We start from the raw sequence: 19,280 nt of genomic DNA, 5'->3' as shown, positions 1-19,280 counted from the left end.
AGATGTAAAAATATATATTTATAAAAATCTATCCAACCAAATGATGAAAATAATCCTATAGGAAAACAAATTCCTCCCAACACAAAAAAAGAGCTAGAGAGGGTTGCATTCCAAAATTTATGAGTATATCCATGGCGCTAAGTATATACATAATGAAAAAGATAGATAGTATATACATGGTGCATTAAAGGGGTCTCTCTCTCTCTCTCTCTCTCTCTCTCTCTCTCTCTCTCTCTCTCGTGTGTGTTCCTTTTATCATACGTTATAGGTACTGTAAAAAAGTATAATGCATGTGTAAAATAGTATCCTTTCACCGAAAGATGTAGGTAGTATGCAAAACTTGTGTGTGTGTGTGTGTGTGTGTGTGTGTGTGTGTGTGTGTGTGTGTGTGTGTGTGTGTGTGTGACACTCACATGCACACGTGCACATACACACAAATTTGAGTACTTGATTTGAGTTTAGGACAGACTTGGGTAAGACTCCAAGATTTCAAGACTCACATTGCACATCGTTGAGTACTTTCTTCAAAGGACATATATTTCACCCTTTTTCCAAGAAAGAGTAGTTTGGGTGGCTATTTTTTAAGGCTATCTTGGCAATGCAAGCTCGAAACTCAAGGGTTCAGGCTCAAAAAATGGAAGCCCCCAACTCAAAATAACAATGTGGGGTGCTTCTAAATTGAGATATCTTCCACGCCAATAGCAAACCTCAGTATCGCACGTAGCTCAAAAGAACAATGCTTTGTGCTTCTAAGTTGAAATACCTTCCACTCTACTGCACCTACACACACAATATAATCACAACACACCCATTCTAGGCCACTTATCTTCCATGTATGATTGGAAACATTGTTGTCACCCCTGTAAAGTGAACACTTGCACTCGACAAGACCCACCCAACCTCACAATTGCATGCAACTCAAAATAACAATGCAAGGTGCTTCTATCCAGGTGACTTACCTTCCACACATGATTGAGAACATCATTGCCACCCCTACAAAGGAAGAGAAAAGGGAACACTTGCATTAGACAAATTCCTCACCTGACCTTGCTGTTGTATGCAACTTAAAACAACAATGCATTATGCTTCTGTGAATTGAAGTATCATCCACCTACTCTCTCTGTCTACACACATTATACAACCACAACATACCCACCCAGGTAACTTATCATCCATGCATGATTGAAAACGTGATATGGCATGCCATCAATAAAGTGATGCAACATGCCACATCACCTTGTCGACCATCGATAAGCTGATATGGCTTTTTTGGTGTTTTTTTGTGATGGGATTTTGTGAGGGGGTTTTGCCAACTATTAGTAATGTAATGTGGCATGCTACATCAAGGTGCCGAGCATTTACAAGCTCACATGACTTTTCTTTATTTTGGGGGTGTTGTCGACCATCAACAATTTGATGAGGCCCTTTTTTTCCTTTTTTGACAGACTTTGGCTGACCATCGGTAACATGATGTGATTTGTTCTTTTTTGGGGGTGGTGGGGTTTTTTTCGACCACATTGGCAAGCTAATGTAGCAGTGTGTGTTTTTCCCATTAAAAAAATTACCTTTTTGCTGATGGTCAGCAAACCTCTCCCCCCAACAGTAATGCCATGTGGCATGCTATGTCAACTTATTGACCATTAATAAGCTGACATGTTTTTCTTGGGGGGGGAAGGGTTTGCTGACCATTGGCAAGCTAACATGGTAGTTATTTTATTTTATTTTATAAGAAAACTACCATGTCAACTTGTCAATGGTCGACAAAAACCCCAAAAAGAAATCCATGTCATCTTACCAATGGTCGGTAAGTTCACACGGCATGCCACATAACATTATCCATGGGGTGGCATGTCATGTTGTCAATGGGAGGAGGGGTTTTTCGACCATCAACAAGGTGACTTATTTTTGGGGAAAAACAAACATTGTGCCACATCAGCTTATTAATGGTCTCCCCCCCCACTAAAAGAAATAAAAAATACAAGCTACATCATGTTACCAATGGTTGGACAAACCCCCTTGACAAAAAACGTTTTACCTCATCAGCTTGTCAATGGTTGGCAAAACAGTCCACCCTTTAAAAGAAAGCAACATCAACTTGCTGATGGTTGGCAAGGTTGGCAAAACAGCCCACCCTTTAAAAGAAATCAACATCAACTTGCTGATGGTTGGCAAGCTCACGTGGCTTTTTTGTGGGGGGTGGGGGATGTTTTCTCAATCATCGGCAAGTTGACGAGGCATTGTTTTTCGAAGGGGGTATTGTCAGCTATGGATTTAATGTGACATGGCATGCCATGTCAACTTGCCAACCATTAGTAGTTGACATGGCTTTTTTGGGGGGGGTTTGTCAACTACAGTTGAGCTAACATGGTGGTTTTGTTTTTTCCCAACCCAAAACGAATTACCATGTAGGCCTGCTCATGGTCGACAATACCCCACTAGAAAAAGAAGCCATGTCAACTTATCGATGGTAGCTACTGTGGCATGCCACATCATGTTACTAATGGGGGGAAGGGTTTGACGACCATCAACAAGCTATATTTTTTTCTAGAAAAAAAACCAATTACCTGGGCACCAATAAACTATTGTTGTAGTTATTGCACTACCATTGGTGATAGGCCTATGGCTGCCAATAAAATGCTAACTGCCATCGTTGATAGGATGGCTACCATCAGTATAGGGCTGATTTCCCCATTGGTAATAGGCTAACTATTGCTGGTAGGGACCATACGACCACCACTATTCCCTAGGGATGCTAACACGTTGCATATGGTTTTGAGCCATGGGGATTAGTATCCAAATGTCCATTACTCTATGGCATGTGAATGTGGGGATTTATATATAGATGGCCACTAGTATATACCATGTAAACGCAAGCATAATAACTTTAGGCATATGCTATATATACACTACCTTATGAATCATTTGGTTTCTCTACGATAAATAACTATGCACAAAAGCATTTGCATCTATGCAACATTTGAAGAAACACAAGAAAATTGAAATTCATTGCATCCATGAATCATGCCATGAGGCATAACAAATTATTCATGCATTTGCATACATTATAACATTCAATTATGCACCCATGCATCACAAAAGAAACATTCAAACAAACATTACACATTTTGCATTGTTGCAACATTCAAGTATGCAAACTAAGCAGTATACAATTGCATTAGTATGATGAAACATAAACATTTGCATAATATAAACCATTAAAAGATTGAAACACAACATTTCCTAAATGAAATACTAAATGCATGTGAATAATTTGCATAAGATAAAGTTGCAAGATAGATGGAGGCACATGCACGCACGTGCGTGCGCATAGAGAAGCACAATAAGCACTCATGAATTACAATCCAACGTTACAAGATATTGCTAGCACCTTACCCATAGAGTTTACCTCAAATATCAAATCCACAGTGACCTAATTGAATCCATCACATATAACATCGCATCAAACAAAGCAAAAGAAACCAATCTAACTTTTCAAGAAAAACAAATCCTAGCAAACCTATCCATCAGGCCATGTCTATAACCGCATTCATTGGCTTGTAGTTGTGTGGTAAATTCTTACCCCAACAAGTTCTACAAGCACAATGAACACTCAATCCCTCATTGTCTTTCTTTCTTGGATTCTTGCAATTCAATTGTGGTTTAGCTTACCCTAGCGCACTACATATAGGAGCTATGGACTACAACCTTGCCAAGAAAAAACTAATCTAAATTTTCAAGAAAAAAAAATCCTAGCAACCCCACCCATCACTCTATATGCATAATCACATTCATTGTCTTGTGTGGCAAACCATGACCCCAACATGCAAGATATTGGAGCATTTAACTAGTTCCAGAAACACAATGAACATTGTCTTCCTTTCTTAGATCTTGTGACTCAATTATTATATGCCTTACCTTTAAAAATGGACTACAACCTTGCCAAAAGAAAACAATCTACCTTTTGAAGAAAAACAAATCATGGCAACCTCACTCATCACTCCATGTCACAATCACATTCATTGGATTACAGTTATGGTAAAGCCTTACCCAACATGCAAGATGTTGGAGTAGTCGAATGCAAGATGTTGGAGTAGTCTACTACTTTTGCAAGCACAATGAACACTAACTCTGTCACCCTCCTCCTCTCTTTGATATTCTCTCTCTCTCTCTCTCTCTCTCTCTCTTTATATATATATATATATATATATATATAATATACTAGACACAGGAGCTCCAAACTACAATGTTTCTTGCTAAATGAAGAGCACTTGTGACCCTCAAACTTTTTTTAGTAGAAGACAGGGGAGATAACAAGAAATATTACCATTGCTGGTACTTGACCTATTACCATCGGTAAACGACCTACAACCGTCAGTAAATTGACTACTACAACCGTTATAGACTTTTACTGCCAATGATAAGAATACTACCATCAACAATACACCTACTATTGCCGTTAATATAGCTTTTACTACCGATAATAAGTCTATTGCTGCTGATAATATAGTTTCTACCACTACCAAGGGTAATGTTATCTATATATACCTTTGTAAGACTAGAATAAGTCCAATCATACAAATTTAGAATTTTTGTTGTTCTAAAGATCAAAATTCTACAAAGAAAATAAAAGAGAAAATGAAAGAGAAGAAAAAAGAGGTAAACAAAAACTTTTATGAAAAACAAAAGGAAGACATACTTAGCAAGCAAAGAAACACTTATGTCATCATCAGTGCCCAAGCATAAGCAACTATACTAGGTTTCTAAAGACCCGCAGAGTCTCTTGGGCAAACCCAGTGCTTACTAAAATACATCAAATAAACAAAAGAGAATGAAAACAAGAAATAAAGAAGAAACGAAGCAGGTGACTTAAGCAAAAATAAACAAGCAAGTCAAGAAACAAAAACTTCCAAAAAACTAGAAACTCTCTCTCTCTCTCTCTCTCTCTCTCTCTCTCTCTCTCTCTCTCTCTCTCTCTCTCTCTCTCTCCCTCTCTCTTATTTAAAACATAAAAAGCTAAATGGCCCTTTACACTTATGTCTCATTTCTGCAAAGAGGCAAAAATACATTTCTAACTTAGAAAGCACAAGTATACTCAAACAAACTCTCTTTTGAAACTAAAAGAAAAACGGGCTATTCAGCTCCCCGCTTTTTGTTTTTAGCTTATGTTTAATCATTCTAAACAAACCTAAGGCCGAAACAACATAGATAAAAGACTTCATATCTAAGAATGTGCGAACTTTTTTCATTATTTTGCTTAGATTATACCCGCTTTTTGTTTTCAGCTTATGTTTAATCATTCTAAACAAACCTAAGGCCGAAACACCATAGATAAAAGACTTCATATCTAAGAATGTGCGAACTTTTTTCATTATTTTGCTTGGATTATACCTCTTGTGTAATAGTAAAGTGATCAAATTACTGCATTGAGTGATAAAATACTCCTTAGATGTACAAAGGCGGGAAAATCTATGGAATTGGGAAGAAATGACTCCATATTTTGCCAAATCAGAAATGTTTGAGTCAATGTGAGGCAATTTTATAATGTGTAAACCACTATATTCAGGTTGTTCACGTTTATCGTATATATCAACCTCTAATCCTATGGTAGATTGAGAAAGTCTAAGATCTAAGAAAACACAAGAATCCCCTCTTGAAGTGCAGTTCAGTTCACAAGAGTCACGAGGATAGATTCCTTCTCCAAAAGCTCTAGCGTCTTTGTACATAAAGTCTTGAAAGTTAGGAACATCTGGTACAAATAAATCATCTATAAAACGCCTAACTTGACTAAGCTTATGTAAAATGATAGGGCAGGTATTGACAGAAATAAGACGTTGCATAAACTCAAATTCATAAGTGAAAAGATAAAAGTTTGCTAAAAAGACGGCACAATTAGTGCCCATGGGGATTCCTATAACTTGTTGAAACAAAGAATCACCTATTGTGATGTAAAGATTATCTAAAAGAAAATCTATCCAAGATCAAACATCTTCTACACTTACTACCTTTGTGTATCTTTTCTTTTTAGAACCTACGTCATGATCTTTATTTTTTAGCCACAAAAAGTCAAAGCATAAGGTTGTTTTCTCAACTTTTAGCACTTTGCATCTATCTTTGTCAAATCTCAGCTTGAAAACTTCAGTCACTAGCTTTTTAATTCTAAACTTCAGGTCTTCCAGCTCAATCTTTGTGTAAAGCGTCGTAAAATCATAGGTTTGAAGGAGAATAGGAGACTCTTTTTCCTGAATGCTTCGAGAGGAATTAAAAAATTTTACAACAGGAATCACTCCTACAGAGTCATTTAAAATCCAGCTTGAGTTCGAGGGGACATCTGCCTCTTTTAATAAGTCCCTCCAAAGTTCATGGACACTAAGCAACATGGCTTTGAAGCAGTAGCTTAGCCATTTAGAGACGTTCGTCAAAGTAGTTTCACAAGTAGATGCAATAAATCGGGAATAAATCTTAGCTTTTTTGGAGTTTTGTGAAACTTCCAAGCAGCACAAAGAAAAGGTATGCTTGGATTGCAAACAAACCCAGAAGACTTGCAAAAACTTGATGTTTTGAGATCAAATCCTTTTGAGAAACTAAGGCAGGGGCATAAGTTTTGGCAAACGAGTTCACTTCTCTCAAAAGACATTCTAAGTAAAACTTCTTGCAAATAAAAACAAAGTTATTGGAACATTTGTCCACATAAGAAATGACAAAATTCCTATGGAATTTTCGAAGAAGAGTTTCATCTTCTTTAGAAAGATGGTTACTTTTCTTTGAGCAAATAACCAAAGGGACTTCTTCTAGTTTCAAAGCAACTTTCTTCAAAATCTTCCCTTTCCATTTTGATAAGATATTTTTAACTCCTAAACATTCTTCTAATTGCAAAACAAACTTTGAGATTCCCTTATCAATAGCTTTTAAAAGGCAAGACTCTTTAAAAGAGTACAATCGAAATTTTGTGCCTTTCATGAAAAGGTCTCTTAGGTTACTAGAAAGCAAAATTGAGGTATCAGTTGTGACTACATGTCCTAAATCAGCATCAATAAAGCTTTGGAATCTCTTACTTTTACAACAACAAGGTTCTTTAAGGATAGAAGATTTTGAATGCTCTGAAAGCCTTTTACCTATCTCTCCATAGTTGAAAGCCTTTTGTCCTAAAGTTTTACATACTTCCAAGCTACTACTGGATGCTTCCAAATTCTTCTCACAAAATGAGGGAGAGAATCCATTACTTCAGGAGACTTCAAAACGGAGTTTAAGCCTATCTTGTCAAGTGATTGAGAAGAAAAAATACAAATCAAGAGTTCCTTATTTAGATAGACTTCTTTGCTTTGAAAGGAAGCTTTTACTTCTAAGAAGCGATCCAACGAAGTTTTAAGTTGTATATAATGGAGCTTATTTAGATTCAAATCCTCAAAAGAGAAGTTTTCCAAGGTGTATTGAAGTTTAAAAAGAACTTTGACATTATATTTTTCAAAAACTTTTATTGAAAAAAGACCCAGTGACATTAATCTATCTAGGTAGAGTAGTCTTCTTTCATAGTATCGAGAAGCAAAAACTCTTGGAACTAAGGAAGTTAAAGGAACTAAAGGAGGAGGAAGTGGAGGAAGAGGAAGTGAGGGAGGCAACTCACGAACTACATGTGAGATTGCAGGAGACAGGTTTCCATACGATGTTAGGTGTATGACTATGTTGGTAATGATGAATGTTAAAGGGCTTGATATGAGTTCTCCACATGAAAGGGTTCTTTTTAGAGGTTCTTGCAATGACTGTCATTCTGCCCCCCAGGCTTGCGGCTCAGTACTCAAATTGTCATCTTCCATGATTTTTAGTGCCTGTGATGTGTTGTCTAGTTGCCATGCTATTTTCTAGCAATGCCATTAATGGCTTGACTGCCTATTCATTTGCCCCATTTGCCATGTGGCATAGAGCCATGTCTACACGTAGAAGTAGATTTTTAAAAAAAATACTTCTGCAGTACTGCTCATACCTTGAAGATAATGTATTGAGCACTCCACGCCAGAGGTTACGCAATCCACGAGGAAAGTTGATAGTTAATCCCCTTCTCCTCCATGCCATGAAATATTAGGGAGACTAGGTGGTATTTATACAGGTTTTGACCCTATAAATGAAGGGTCACCCACGGGCCACGAAATGAAGGGCCATTTGCCTTTTCCAATTCCATATGCCTTTTCAAATTCCTTATGCCCGTTAATTAAGGTTCACTTGTTAACCACTCTATTCTCATGCATACATTTCAAAGGTCCATTATATGTTATTGACCACAAAGCCACCCTTACTTGTCATGTTCTATAGGCCATGAATTTTATGAGGTTTTAATGCTTTTGGACCCATTTTTTTTCCAACCTTATGACTAATTAAATGGAGAGAGAGAGGGGGGGGGAGAGAGAGAGAGAGAGAGAGAGAGAGAGAGAGAGAGACAGACAGACAGACAGAGAGACAGAGAGGGAGGGAGGGAGGGAGGGAGGGAGGGAGCAAGGGAGGGAGAGAGAGAGAGAGAGAGAGAGAGAGAGAGGGGGGGGGAGGAGGGAGGGAGGGAGGGAGGGAGGGAGGGAGGGGGAGAGAGAGAGAGAGAGAGAGAGAGAGAGAGAGAGAGAGAGAGAGAGAGAGAGAGAGAGAGAGAGAGAGAGAGAGAGAATTACCATGCCAAACATGAGTATGTACATGATGCAGTGAACCAAAAGAGACTCTTCCTCTAGAGGAATAGAAAGAGGAAGGGGAAATACTACATTTTCTAATAAAAGTGGAGGCAAGAGGACTTTAACTAGCCAAGATGTTGGAGTCGAGATATTTAGTGGGACACATGAAGAGATTCTCCATGATATTGAGCAGAAAGACCAACATCATGAGATGAGAAGGAGGATAGCAAGCCTCAAGTATGTAGATGATAGTGAGAGAGGTGGGGATCACATTGGTTTGAAGGCCAATGATGCCAACTTTGAATTGGCAAGTGGGGGAGATATCATTAGAAGGTTTTTTGTTCAAATTAATATCGTTGAATACCCTTATGTACACCAATCATTCGTTAAAGGGTTACGTGGTATGTAGTAGTCCTTAAGGTGTGTACCCTAGGGTACATCTCTAATATTATGGTTTTATGCTATTTTCAATCGACCAATGTAGTAGTTAGATTGCATGTTGTCGGAAACACTTTGACTATGATATGTTGTTTTTAAAGCATGGATATGATCATGACTACAATATGCAGCTTTACATCTTTGGTATATGCTTGAAGGAATGTACTTGTGGTATGACAAGAATAACACCATATCTATCGTGCTTTGTGGTTTGTGGTTTGGGTGCACATTCTATGTTGGTATTGTATTTTTGCTGCTACATGGTTGGTAAGTATCTATGTGGACCTTGGAGACAACCCTAGAGGGTATGGGGTAGAAGCATCAAAAGGGTGCACAACACCATTTCTCTAGGAAAGGGTATATCATGAAAGGTCATTGGAATCAAGCTCGAAGCTATAAGCTCATGGGTTTGAACTCGGGAAAAAATCATACTTTTTTGAGTTGCATGCAATTGTGAGGGTATGTCCAATGCAAGTATTACCTTTGCAAGGGTGACAACGATCATCTATAGATGGTAAGTTGCCTAGGATGGGTATGTTGTGGTTGTATCATGTGTGAGAGGGAGTGGAGTGGAAGAAATTTTAATTGCAAACACTATGCTTTGTTATTTTGAGTTGTTCGCAAAAATGAGGAAAGAAAAGGTTTTTTGAATTCAAATGTCCCTTTGCAAGGGTTACAACAGTGGTTTTGATCATTCATGGATGAAGTTGATTTTCCTTCCAAATTAAAACCTCTTGGGAAGAAAGTGTGTAAAGTTCTCATCCAAAACAATTCACGAGGACAAGCAGCCTTGTAATTATTAAAATGGCCCTCTATATGCTCAATGGGAAAGCAACGAAAAGATTCAAAACCAGACTTTGCCATTGTTGCATATAAGGGTTTTGAATTCTCAATTAAGGAATTCTTCCTATGAACTTTTCTAGCTTCCCTAACATGTTCTTGAAAACGAATAAAAGCTGCCCTATAGGTTTGTCCTACATAAAGCATATTACTACTATGTATGTTATAGACAACATAAATTACTTGCGTGGCATGAATAGGACTAATAGAAATAGAAGTCTTGAGATGCTTGTTTCTAAGACGTCTTAGTTTATTAAGAATTCTTATGTTATTATTAGTATAATGAGTGCTAACTAATAAAGCCTTAAAGTTAGACCAATTAATGTTACCTTCCCCAAAATCATGAAGATTATTCATGTTTGACCTAGCTAAAAAGTTATACCTTTCTCTATATATGTTTCTTCTAACTTTTTTGTTTTGATTTACCGAGCTAGACCCAACTAAATCACCTACCAAAGAGACAAGACCATCACTAGAATTTCCAATGTTGTTCGGTGAGGTCAAACGATCCAACATTGGGGAACTTGCTTGCACTCTCCCTGCCCATCCCAAGGCAGTTTCTCCCTTGCTATATCCCCTAACTCTAGCAGGAGCGAGACTAGTATTTAGGGGGGGGCTTGCTTGCACAATCGTTACTCGTCCCAAGGTAACTCCTCCCTTACTACTACAAGGGAATGTCACAGGAGCCAGATGACATCCTAGGAGATCGCCCTGTTGGTTTCCAAAAGGCGAATTCATCATAGCATGTATCGCTAATGCCAATATATCCCCAAACTGGCGATTATAGTTAGGGTTAGCCAGGGCCCCAAGGCCACTGTAAGAGCTTAATCAACCTAGAAGCACCAAAGAAAGAGAAAGAGAAAAGGAAAGTTACCAATAATTTAATAAATAAATAAATAAATAAATAAATAAAATAAAATAAATAAAAAATAAAGCGATCATACAGTGAAATAAACCAAGGAGAGCAACTAAAACAAAACGCAAAAGCATACTTTTTAAAGAAATAAAATTAAAAACAAAATAAAATTAAGGGGGAGAGAGACAGAGAGAGAGAGAATTAAAATTTTAAAATTAAAAAAAAAAAAACAAAAAGAAAAGAATTAAAATAATAATAAGAATAAATGAGAATAAGATTAGCTGTTGGGGCTTCTGCACCCGCGTAAGATACAACGATGTAGTTGAACAGCTGATCACCACTTGGACAAAAATTCAAAGAATTTGCATGTCCGCTAAGGTGATAGAAAAATATACCTTTGTAAGACTAGAATAAGTCCAATCATACAAATTTAGAAATTTTGTTGTTCTAAAGATCAAAAATCTACAAAGAAAATAAAAGAGGTAATGAAAGAGAAGAAAAAAGAGGTAAACAAAAACTTTTATGAAAAACAAAAGGAAGACATACTTAGCAAGCAAAGCAACACTTTATCGGTTATGTTTTGAAGTTTATCAATGTTATGGTATTATTCTCACACTATTTGGGACCACAAATGACACATTATCGCACGTGCGAAAACGTTAAATAAAACCCCTGGTCAAACTTAGGCTCAAAATTTTAATTCAGCTGATGATAAGGTAGATGAATGGTGAGCTTCCTTAAAGTGTCATGTTCACTTCATTATTGTTGTATATTAAAATGATTAGTTCCTTTATTGCCACGCAAGGGGCATACATTTGTTAAGCTCTGTTGTAGCATCAATGCACAATTTGCCTGTGTCTTTGAGCATGTTTAGTGGCCATAAATAGGTCAGGATCTCCCACTTCACAAAAGTATACAGAATAATTGGAGGCCATGATGCAGAGTACAAGCATCATGACAGCAAATCATAATCAAGGGATCCTTGCAACGGTATATTTCCACACCGAGACCCACTGACAAGTACACAAGCTGTATCATATTTCTCACATTTCACTGTGGGCATCCTGCTTGTTGAGATCTGGCATTAACTCCAAAACTAGTGCCAATTCTGGCACATATCCTCCCCTTTTTATTGACCTGCTTAATCTTGCAAACGTGGAAGAGATCTCATCCACTTCTGAGTAGGTTTGACCTGCCACAATGAACTCATGCACCTTATCATTAACCTCTACCCAGGCCTTCCCAGGCTTCTTCCAGGCACTTTTAAGTTTTCTCAGCTCTTGCATTTTGTCAGCATCCTCACACATGTGAAAATCAACATAGATATTTGACATGAGCACATAGCCTGAAGCATCACTTTGATCCAATCTGGCAGCTTCATAAAAGCACCATTTTCCGACCTCCATGTTGCTGTGTGTTTTGCAGCCGGACAGCAACGAAAGCCAACCAATAATATCTGGGGGCATTGGCATGGACTGGAGCAAGTCTTGAGCCTCGTTCAAAAATCCTCCACGTCCAAAAAGGTCAACCATGCAGTTATAGTGCTTTATATCTGGTGTGATACCATAATCTTCACTCATTGATTTAAAGTACCGACAACCTTCCTTGAAGAGGCCTGCATGACCGCAAGCAGCAAGAATATTAAGAAACATGACATCGTCAGGCTTCAAGCCTTGTTGTTGCATGTCTTCAAGGTACTGCTTAGCCAGCCTGCTATTGCTATGTGGGGCATAGCCTGGAATCATTGCACCCCATGAGACAATATTTGGACTTTGCAGTTTGTGAAAGACTTTGTACGCCTCCTCTACATATCCACATTTGGCATATAGGTCAATAAGGACAGTTGCAACATCTAAATCTAATTCAAAACCACCCAAAATGATGTAGTTATGAATGAGTCTTCCCTGAACAAAGGCTCCAATAGAGACGCATGCTTTTAAAATGCTAAAAAATGTGACTTTGTCCGGTTTTATGCCCTCTCGCTGCATTTTCTCAAAAAGCTCAATAGCAAGGAGGCCATCTTCATGCAGGACATACCCTGCAATCATTGTGCCATATGACACCACATCACGGTTTGGTAATTCATCAAAGACACTGTAGGCCCCTTCCAGACACCCACATTTTGCATACATGTCAACTAGGGAGCTCCCCACTACAGCATCAGATTCAAATCCCATTGCTATGATCTGGACATGTACCAGCCTGCCTTGTTGAATGGATCCTATGTACCCACTTGCTTGCAACATGCACAAAAGAATAGCTTTACTTGGGATTATACCCTCGTGCTGCATTATTTCAAAAAGTTCAATAGCAACAACAGCCTGTCCATGCTGCATGTATCCCGCAATCAATGCACTCCAGGAAACTGCATCTCGACTTGGCATCTTAACAAAAAATTGGTATGCCTCCTGGATGTGCCCACATTTGGCATACATGTCAACAAGGGAGCTTCCAACTACCACATCAAGTTTGTACCCACTTCTGATGAACTGGTCATGTATCAGCCTACCCTGATCTGTGGCTCTTATGCTGCCACATGCTTTTAGGACACATAAATACGTTACTTTGTCTGGCTTAACACCCTCTTCTTGCATTTTCTCAAAAAGTCCCAGAGCTGCAAGACCATTCCCATGTTCAACATATCCGGAAATTATCGCACTCCATGACACCACATCTCGATGTGTCAGTTCTTCAAATACTTGATACGCCTCAACTAAACTCCCACATTTGGCATACATGTCTACAAGGGTACTACCAGTGACCATATCTGAAATAAGCCCACTTCTGATTATCTCATAATGCACCAACCTGCCCTTCCCTAATGCCCCTATGCTGGCACAGGCTTTCAGAACACAAATGAGTATAGATTTGCTTGGCTGTATGCCCTTCCCCTGCAGTTCATCAAAAAGTTCAAGAGCAGGAAAACTATGCCCATGCAGGGCATAACCTGCAATCATTGCACCCCATGACACCACATTTGAGCTTGCCAAGCTATCAAATACTTTGCGAGCCTCCATTAGACCCTTGCATCGGGCATACATGTCAACCAAGGTGATTCCTATGACCACATCTGATTCAAGCCTGTATTTGAGAATCATGTCATGAATGAGCTGGCCCTGTTCAATGGCACCTGTTATGCCACAGGCTTTCAAAATACTCACAAATATAACTTTGCTTGGTTTTACACCGTTCTCTTGCATTTGCACAAAAAGTTCAAGAGCCCCAACACCTTGGCCATGTTGAGCATACCCTTCGATGAGTGCACCCCAGGACACCACATCCTTAATAGATAACCTGTCAAACACTTTTTGTGCCTCATACAAGCTCCCAGACTTCGCATACATGTCAATCAGGCTGTTTGCAATAGGCACACAAGATTCTAATGCACTACTGATGATCTGCTTATGTATCAGCCTTCCATGCCCAATGGCTTCTATGCTGCCACATGCTTTTAAGATGCACAAGAAAATTACAATGCTTGGCTTTATACTGTCCTCTTGCATTTTGTTAAAAAGTTCAAGAGCGAGAAGACCATGCCCATGCTGTGCGTATACTGTGATCATAGTACCCCATGACACCACATCTCGCACTGGCATTCTATTGAAAATGTTGTGCCCCTCTTCCAGGTACCCACATTTTCCATACATGTCAACAAGAGCGCTCCCGACTACCAAATCTAACTCAACACCACTCTCTACGGTTTGCACATGAATCAGCCTGCCTTGAGCTATGGCTTTGATGCCACTACAGGCTTTTAAGGTAAACAAAAACGTAACTTTCACAGGAGTCATGCCCTCTTGCTGCATTTTGTGGTAAAATGCTAGAGCACTGTCACCTTCTCCAAGCTTGGCATGTGCAGATATAATAGCATTCCATGTATGCACGCTTGGTTTTGAAACCTTTTCAAATGCTTGCTTTGCTTCCAGCAAGCACCCACATGAAGCAAACATCCGGATAAGGTGGTCCCCCAAGACAGATATTGAATCAAATTTATAACTGACCATCAGGGAATGAACTCTTCTGCCTGCTGTGAGATCTTTAAGTTTAGTACATTCCTGCAGCAGGTGATATATATCATCCCTTGAGATAGAGGTTCCTTGCTGGTCCATTAGGTATGCAGCTCGAAGTGCCTCATCCAACGTATCCTGCTTACAGTGTTTGCTTAAACTTCCCATACACCATAATCTGTCAAACATTGAGAGACGATTTAAACTTGTCTGGCAACATTTTAAATACATTATCTCAATTCGGCATCACAACAATAGCTTGGTGCTTCGAATTTTCCTTCAAATTAACCGGAGGGATGGTGTCATTTCTAGATGGTGAATGTCACAACTCCAAGATCTAACCAAGCTTCCACGACTCTCTACATTAGGGTGTAGAATGTATTGCAATTTTACACCTCCCTCCAAATGTGCTTGAAGTTGCCATGACGCTTTTAGCAAACAAGCCCTTCGTAAATCATCAACGCACAAAACCTGATTTGTATCAAAGTGAACACAGCCCACGTCTTTGAAAATTCCCTGTGATATCCACCCGTGAGAAGCTGAGAAGTAACAGTGTGCGCATGCACACAGTATGCAAGCCCACGTTTGACAAGTGCAGTAGTAGAATTGGGCTATTACCTCCATACTGATAGAGATAATTGGCAAGCTCATATTACTAAAAGGCAAGTGGGAAGAATCCACGAAGAACTTTCGCCGTAGAAGTTCTCTTCTCATCGTTGTTGCAATGGCTGATGCCGATTCTGCGTCCAGGTTCAGCAATGGAAAGAAGCAAGGTCCAAGTGTTGGAAGCAGGACCCACGAACCACAAGTGCAACAATCAAACCTCGGAAAGTAGGATTTGGCCTCGATTTTGAGGACGTCCGATTTCCAGCTCCAGGATCAGCATACTGGCCCTCGTCTCCATGGATTCCTTGGAGCGTACAAAGGAATCAGAGTTGACTCGACTCCTTTGCTACTTTGCCCCTACAATTTCGGCATGCAACGACCAAAACATGACAGCATGAATGTCAAACACCCATCAACCACCATATATATGGGGCATAGGGAGTGACTCCCACCTTACAAGTGATAGCAAGATAATTTCATTGGCCTACTATAAGAAAAGATGTGGCTAAGTTTGTAGCCGAATGCATCACTTTTTAGACGATCAAGAGTTATAAGGGAAAGAATCCTGGATTGCTAATGCCTTTGCCTTTTCCTACGTAATACTGGGAACAAATATCCATGGATTTCACAACAAGCTTTCCTACTTCAGCAAATGAAAATCATATGATATGGATGATACTGGATCGCTTTAGTACGCAAGCCTATTTTATCCCATGCAAGAAGACTTTAACAGCGCAGCAAGTTGTACATATATTCATCAAGCATATCTTTGTTCATCATGGCTTGCTAGACATCATAGTGTCTTATCAAGATTCGAAGTTTTGCAGTAATTTTTGGACTGCATTATTTCATAATCTAGGCACTAAATTAGATTTCTCCTCAAGTTTTTATCCAGAATCCAATGGACAAACTGAAGTCACAAATAGTACTATTTTGGACATGTTAAAGGCTTATGTGGGAAGTCAACCAAAGACTTGGGACAAACATCTTGACCTCTTATAGTTTGCCTACAATAATACGGCTCATTCCTACAACTGGAAGAGCACCCTTTGAGATCATCTATGGGAAATTTTTGCCTATATCTATCACTCGATTGACCCATAGAGTTAAAGCAGTAGACGCATTTGCCCAAACCTATCAAAATGATCAGAAAGAGGAGGTGAATACATGTCTTCAGCATTCATGAAATTTTGCGAAAGTAATGGTATTCGAAGATAGTTCACATGTGCAAATACTTCTCAACAAAATGCAATAGGTGAAAGAAAGAATGGGACTTTAGTAGATAGTGCTAGAGCAATGCTCTGTGAGAAGCATCTTCTGAATTAGTGTTGTGCAGACGCAATTGCCACTACAAACTACTTGCTTACTCAGCTTCCAATTGAACTAATTCAGGGTATGACACCTTATGAAGCATTTAATGGATACAAGCCACGCATTGGACATCTCATCATATTTGTTTGCATAGCATATGCCCACATACATGACAATCATCACGAAAAATTGGATGTTAAGTTGCGTAAATGCATCATGGTTGGCTACATTGAAGAAAGAAAAGCATACAAGTTGTATGATCCCATCAACCAAAAAGTCATTATCTCCAGAGAAGTCATATTTGATGAAGAATCAAAATGGAAAACATCAAACACACAAGAGATAGATACATCGATTACTCATTCACCTACAGAAAAGGTTGATAAAGAAGAGCAAGAATTACCAGTGACATGCCAAGCAGAGCAATAACTCAAACAGTCTACTAGGAAAAGTAGACCACCAGTGAGATTGACTTATGCTCAAAGCAATTCAGATTGAAACCACCAGTGAGATTGAAACCACCAATTATGCTCTTATGACTATCATCATCGCCACAGAAGAGCCAGTGTACTACAAAGACACATTTGACAAGCCAGAATGGCAACGGGTATGAATGAAGAAATGAAAGCTTTATACAAAACAATACTTGGGAATTGTATGACCTTCCACCAAGAAAGAAGGCCATAGCAAACAAATGGGTTTGCAACATGAAGCGCAATCTGTTGGAACTTGGGGAGAGAGGAATGCTTCATCATGGAGGTGACACAACAAGAAAAGGCACCTATAGACGCGCACATAGACGCATTTCCATAATTTAAAAAAAACTTACGGGTGCATCTATTTACACATCTATTGGCACATCTACAGACCCGTGTCTAAAGGCACGTCTATATAACAGACAGACACGCATATAGACCTACCTATAGACGTGCAAATAGATGCCCTACTAGAAATTAAAAAAAAATAGACAAACATGTACATAGACGCGCAAATAGACACCTTGCTACAAATTTTTAAAAAACAGAGAGACGCATACATAAATGCGTTTATAGACGCGCTTATAGACGCTCTACAGAATATTTTTTGTTAATAAAAGCAGAATTTTGTGTGGTTGAACAGAATGCTGTGTATGTTATGTATGCTATGTAGTTACAAGAATCCCATTTCCACATTGTGCAATTCAATTCTTACAGCCAATCGCATTTTAATTAGCACGATTGCAAGCACGTCTATAGCCGACAATTACAATTCCGAATAAAACATTACAAGTCCAAAACGTTTAGTTCACAAGGCATTAATTGATAGAACGTTGCACAAGGAAATTGAAAGCCAAAAAAATAAAAGGAGTGTATATTAATTCATAGCTCAAAAAGTGCTTATATGTACATATAGCATGAAGCCAAGCCACACCTGTGGCTTCAAGTACAAAAAATAAGAGGAGCGTATATACAAGAGAGGCACGAAGCCAAGCCGGTTCAAGTACAAAAAAGAGTAGCTAGCACTACTTCTATGACTAATCTAAGTTCTCCGCGTCCTTGCTCCCTTCTTCGCCCCCTTCTTCGTCCCCTTCTTCCTCATCTTCTCCCTCCTGATCAGCCGCAAGGTCCTGTAAACGAGGAACAACATGTATCAATGTATGAAAAATTAAATCTTTACTTATATTGCCATTATTTAATTACTTTCAAATACCTGGGGGGCGCTCCAGTAGCCTGGATATAGCGCTTCTCAGTAATCAACCCATCATCATAGAAGTGCCTCCATGTATCTCCTCTGCGATGGTGGTGGTGGTAGGCTGTCTCGACAGGAGTAGGGTACCTGCCCACGATATCAAGCTGCAAGATGACACAATTTGCAGAGGGGTTAGTACAAAGAAACAACCTCCTAATAAACTACATCAACAATATAATTTGAGATCGATACTTACAAATTGGGCCTCCCATGATTCAACACCCCTTGCTCCAAAATGCACGCTTCCATATTGCTCCATTTGGATCCTTCGTGCCTCCACGTGCTGCAAACTGGGGTCCGCCTTCACTGCCTTCATTGCTTTCTTCCACTCACGCTTGTGAACGGTGTGGGGCTGGCCCCTTGGTGGTTGACCTCCCTCGAGCCTGGCAATCTCGGCGAGTGCCTGCATCTTAAGTGAAGATCTTTTATTGCCAAGTATCGTAAGAGATAAGAGAGAAAAAGAGAGACGAAAAGAGAAGGAAAGAGAGGATAAAAGAGAGAAGAAAAAAGAGAGACAAGGTGAAGGAGAGAGGGGATAAAAGAGAGGAAAATAGAGAGAAGGAAAGAGAGGAGAAAATAGAGGAAAATAGAGGAAAAGCGAGGAGAAAAAAAGAGAGAAAAAGAGAGGAGATAAGAGAGGAAAATTACCACGAAAAGAGAAGGAAAGAGGATAAAAGAGGGAAGGAAAAAGAGAGAAAAGGTGAGGATAAAAGAGAGAAAAAGAGAGAAGGAAAGAGAGGAGAAAAGAGAGGAGGGAAAGAGAGAAAAAGAGAGAAGGAAAGAGATGAGAAAAGAGACGAAAAGAGAAGGAAAGAGAGGAGATAAGAGAGGAAAAGAGAGGAAAAG

General features: G+C 39.2%; 1 protein-coding gene across 1 annotated transcript; it reads right to left on the bottom strand.

The window, feature by feature from the left end:
• Nucleotides 1-11,572: 11,572 nt before the first annotated feature.
• LOC147891636 (pentatricopeptide repeat-containing protein At5g27110-like) lies at nt 11,573-15,778 on the bottom strand. The gene has a single exon (XM_087388991.1). The coding sequence runs from the start codon at nt 15,018-15,020 to the stop codon at nt 11,826-11,828; it is 3,195 nt and encodes a 1,064-aa protein (XP_087245117.1). The 5' UTR covers nt 15,021-15,778; the 3' UTR covers nt 11,573-11,825.
• Between the last annotated feature and the right edge of the window lie 3,502 nt (nt 15,779-19,280).

Source organism: Dipteris shenzhenensis, chromosome 17 (assembly GCF_047967505.1).
Source record: "Dipteris shenzhenensis isolate YYH24624 ecotype China chromosome 17, Dip_SZ_1.0, whole genome shotgun sequence".
Lineage (NCBI taxonomy): Eukaryota > Viridiplantae > Streptophyta > Polypodiopsida > Gleicheniales > Dipteridaceae > Dipteris > Dipteris shenzhenensis.
This window is presented reverse-complemented; position numbering and strand designations above follow the sequence as displayed.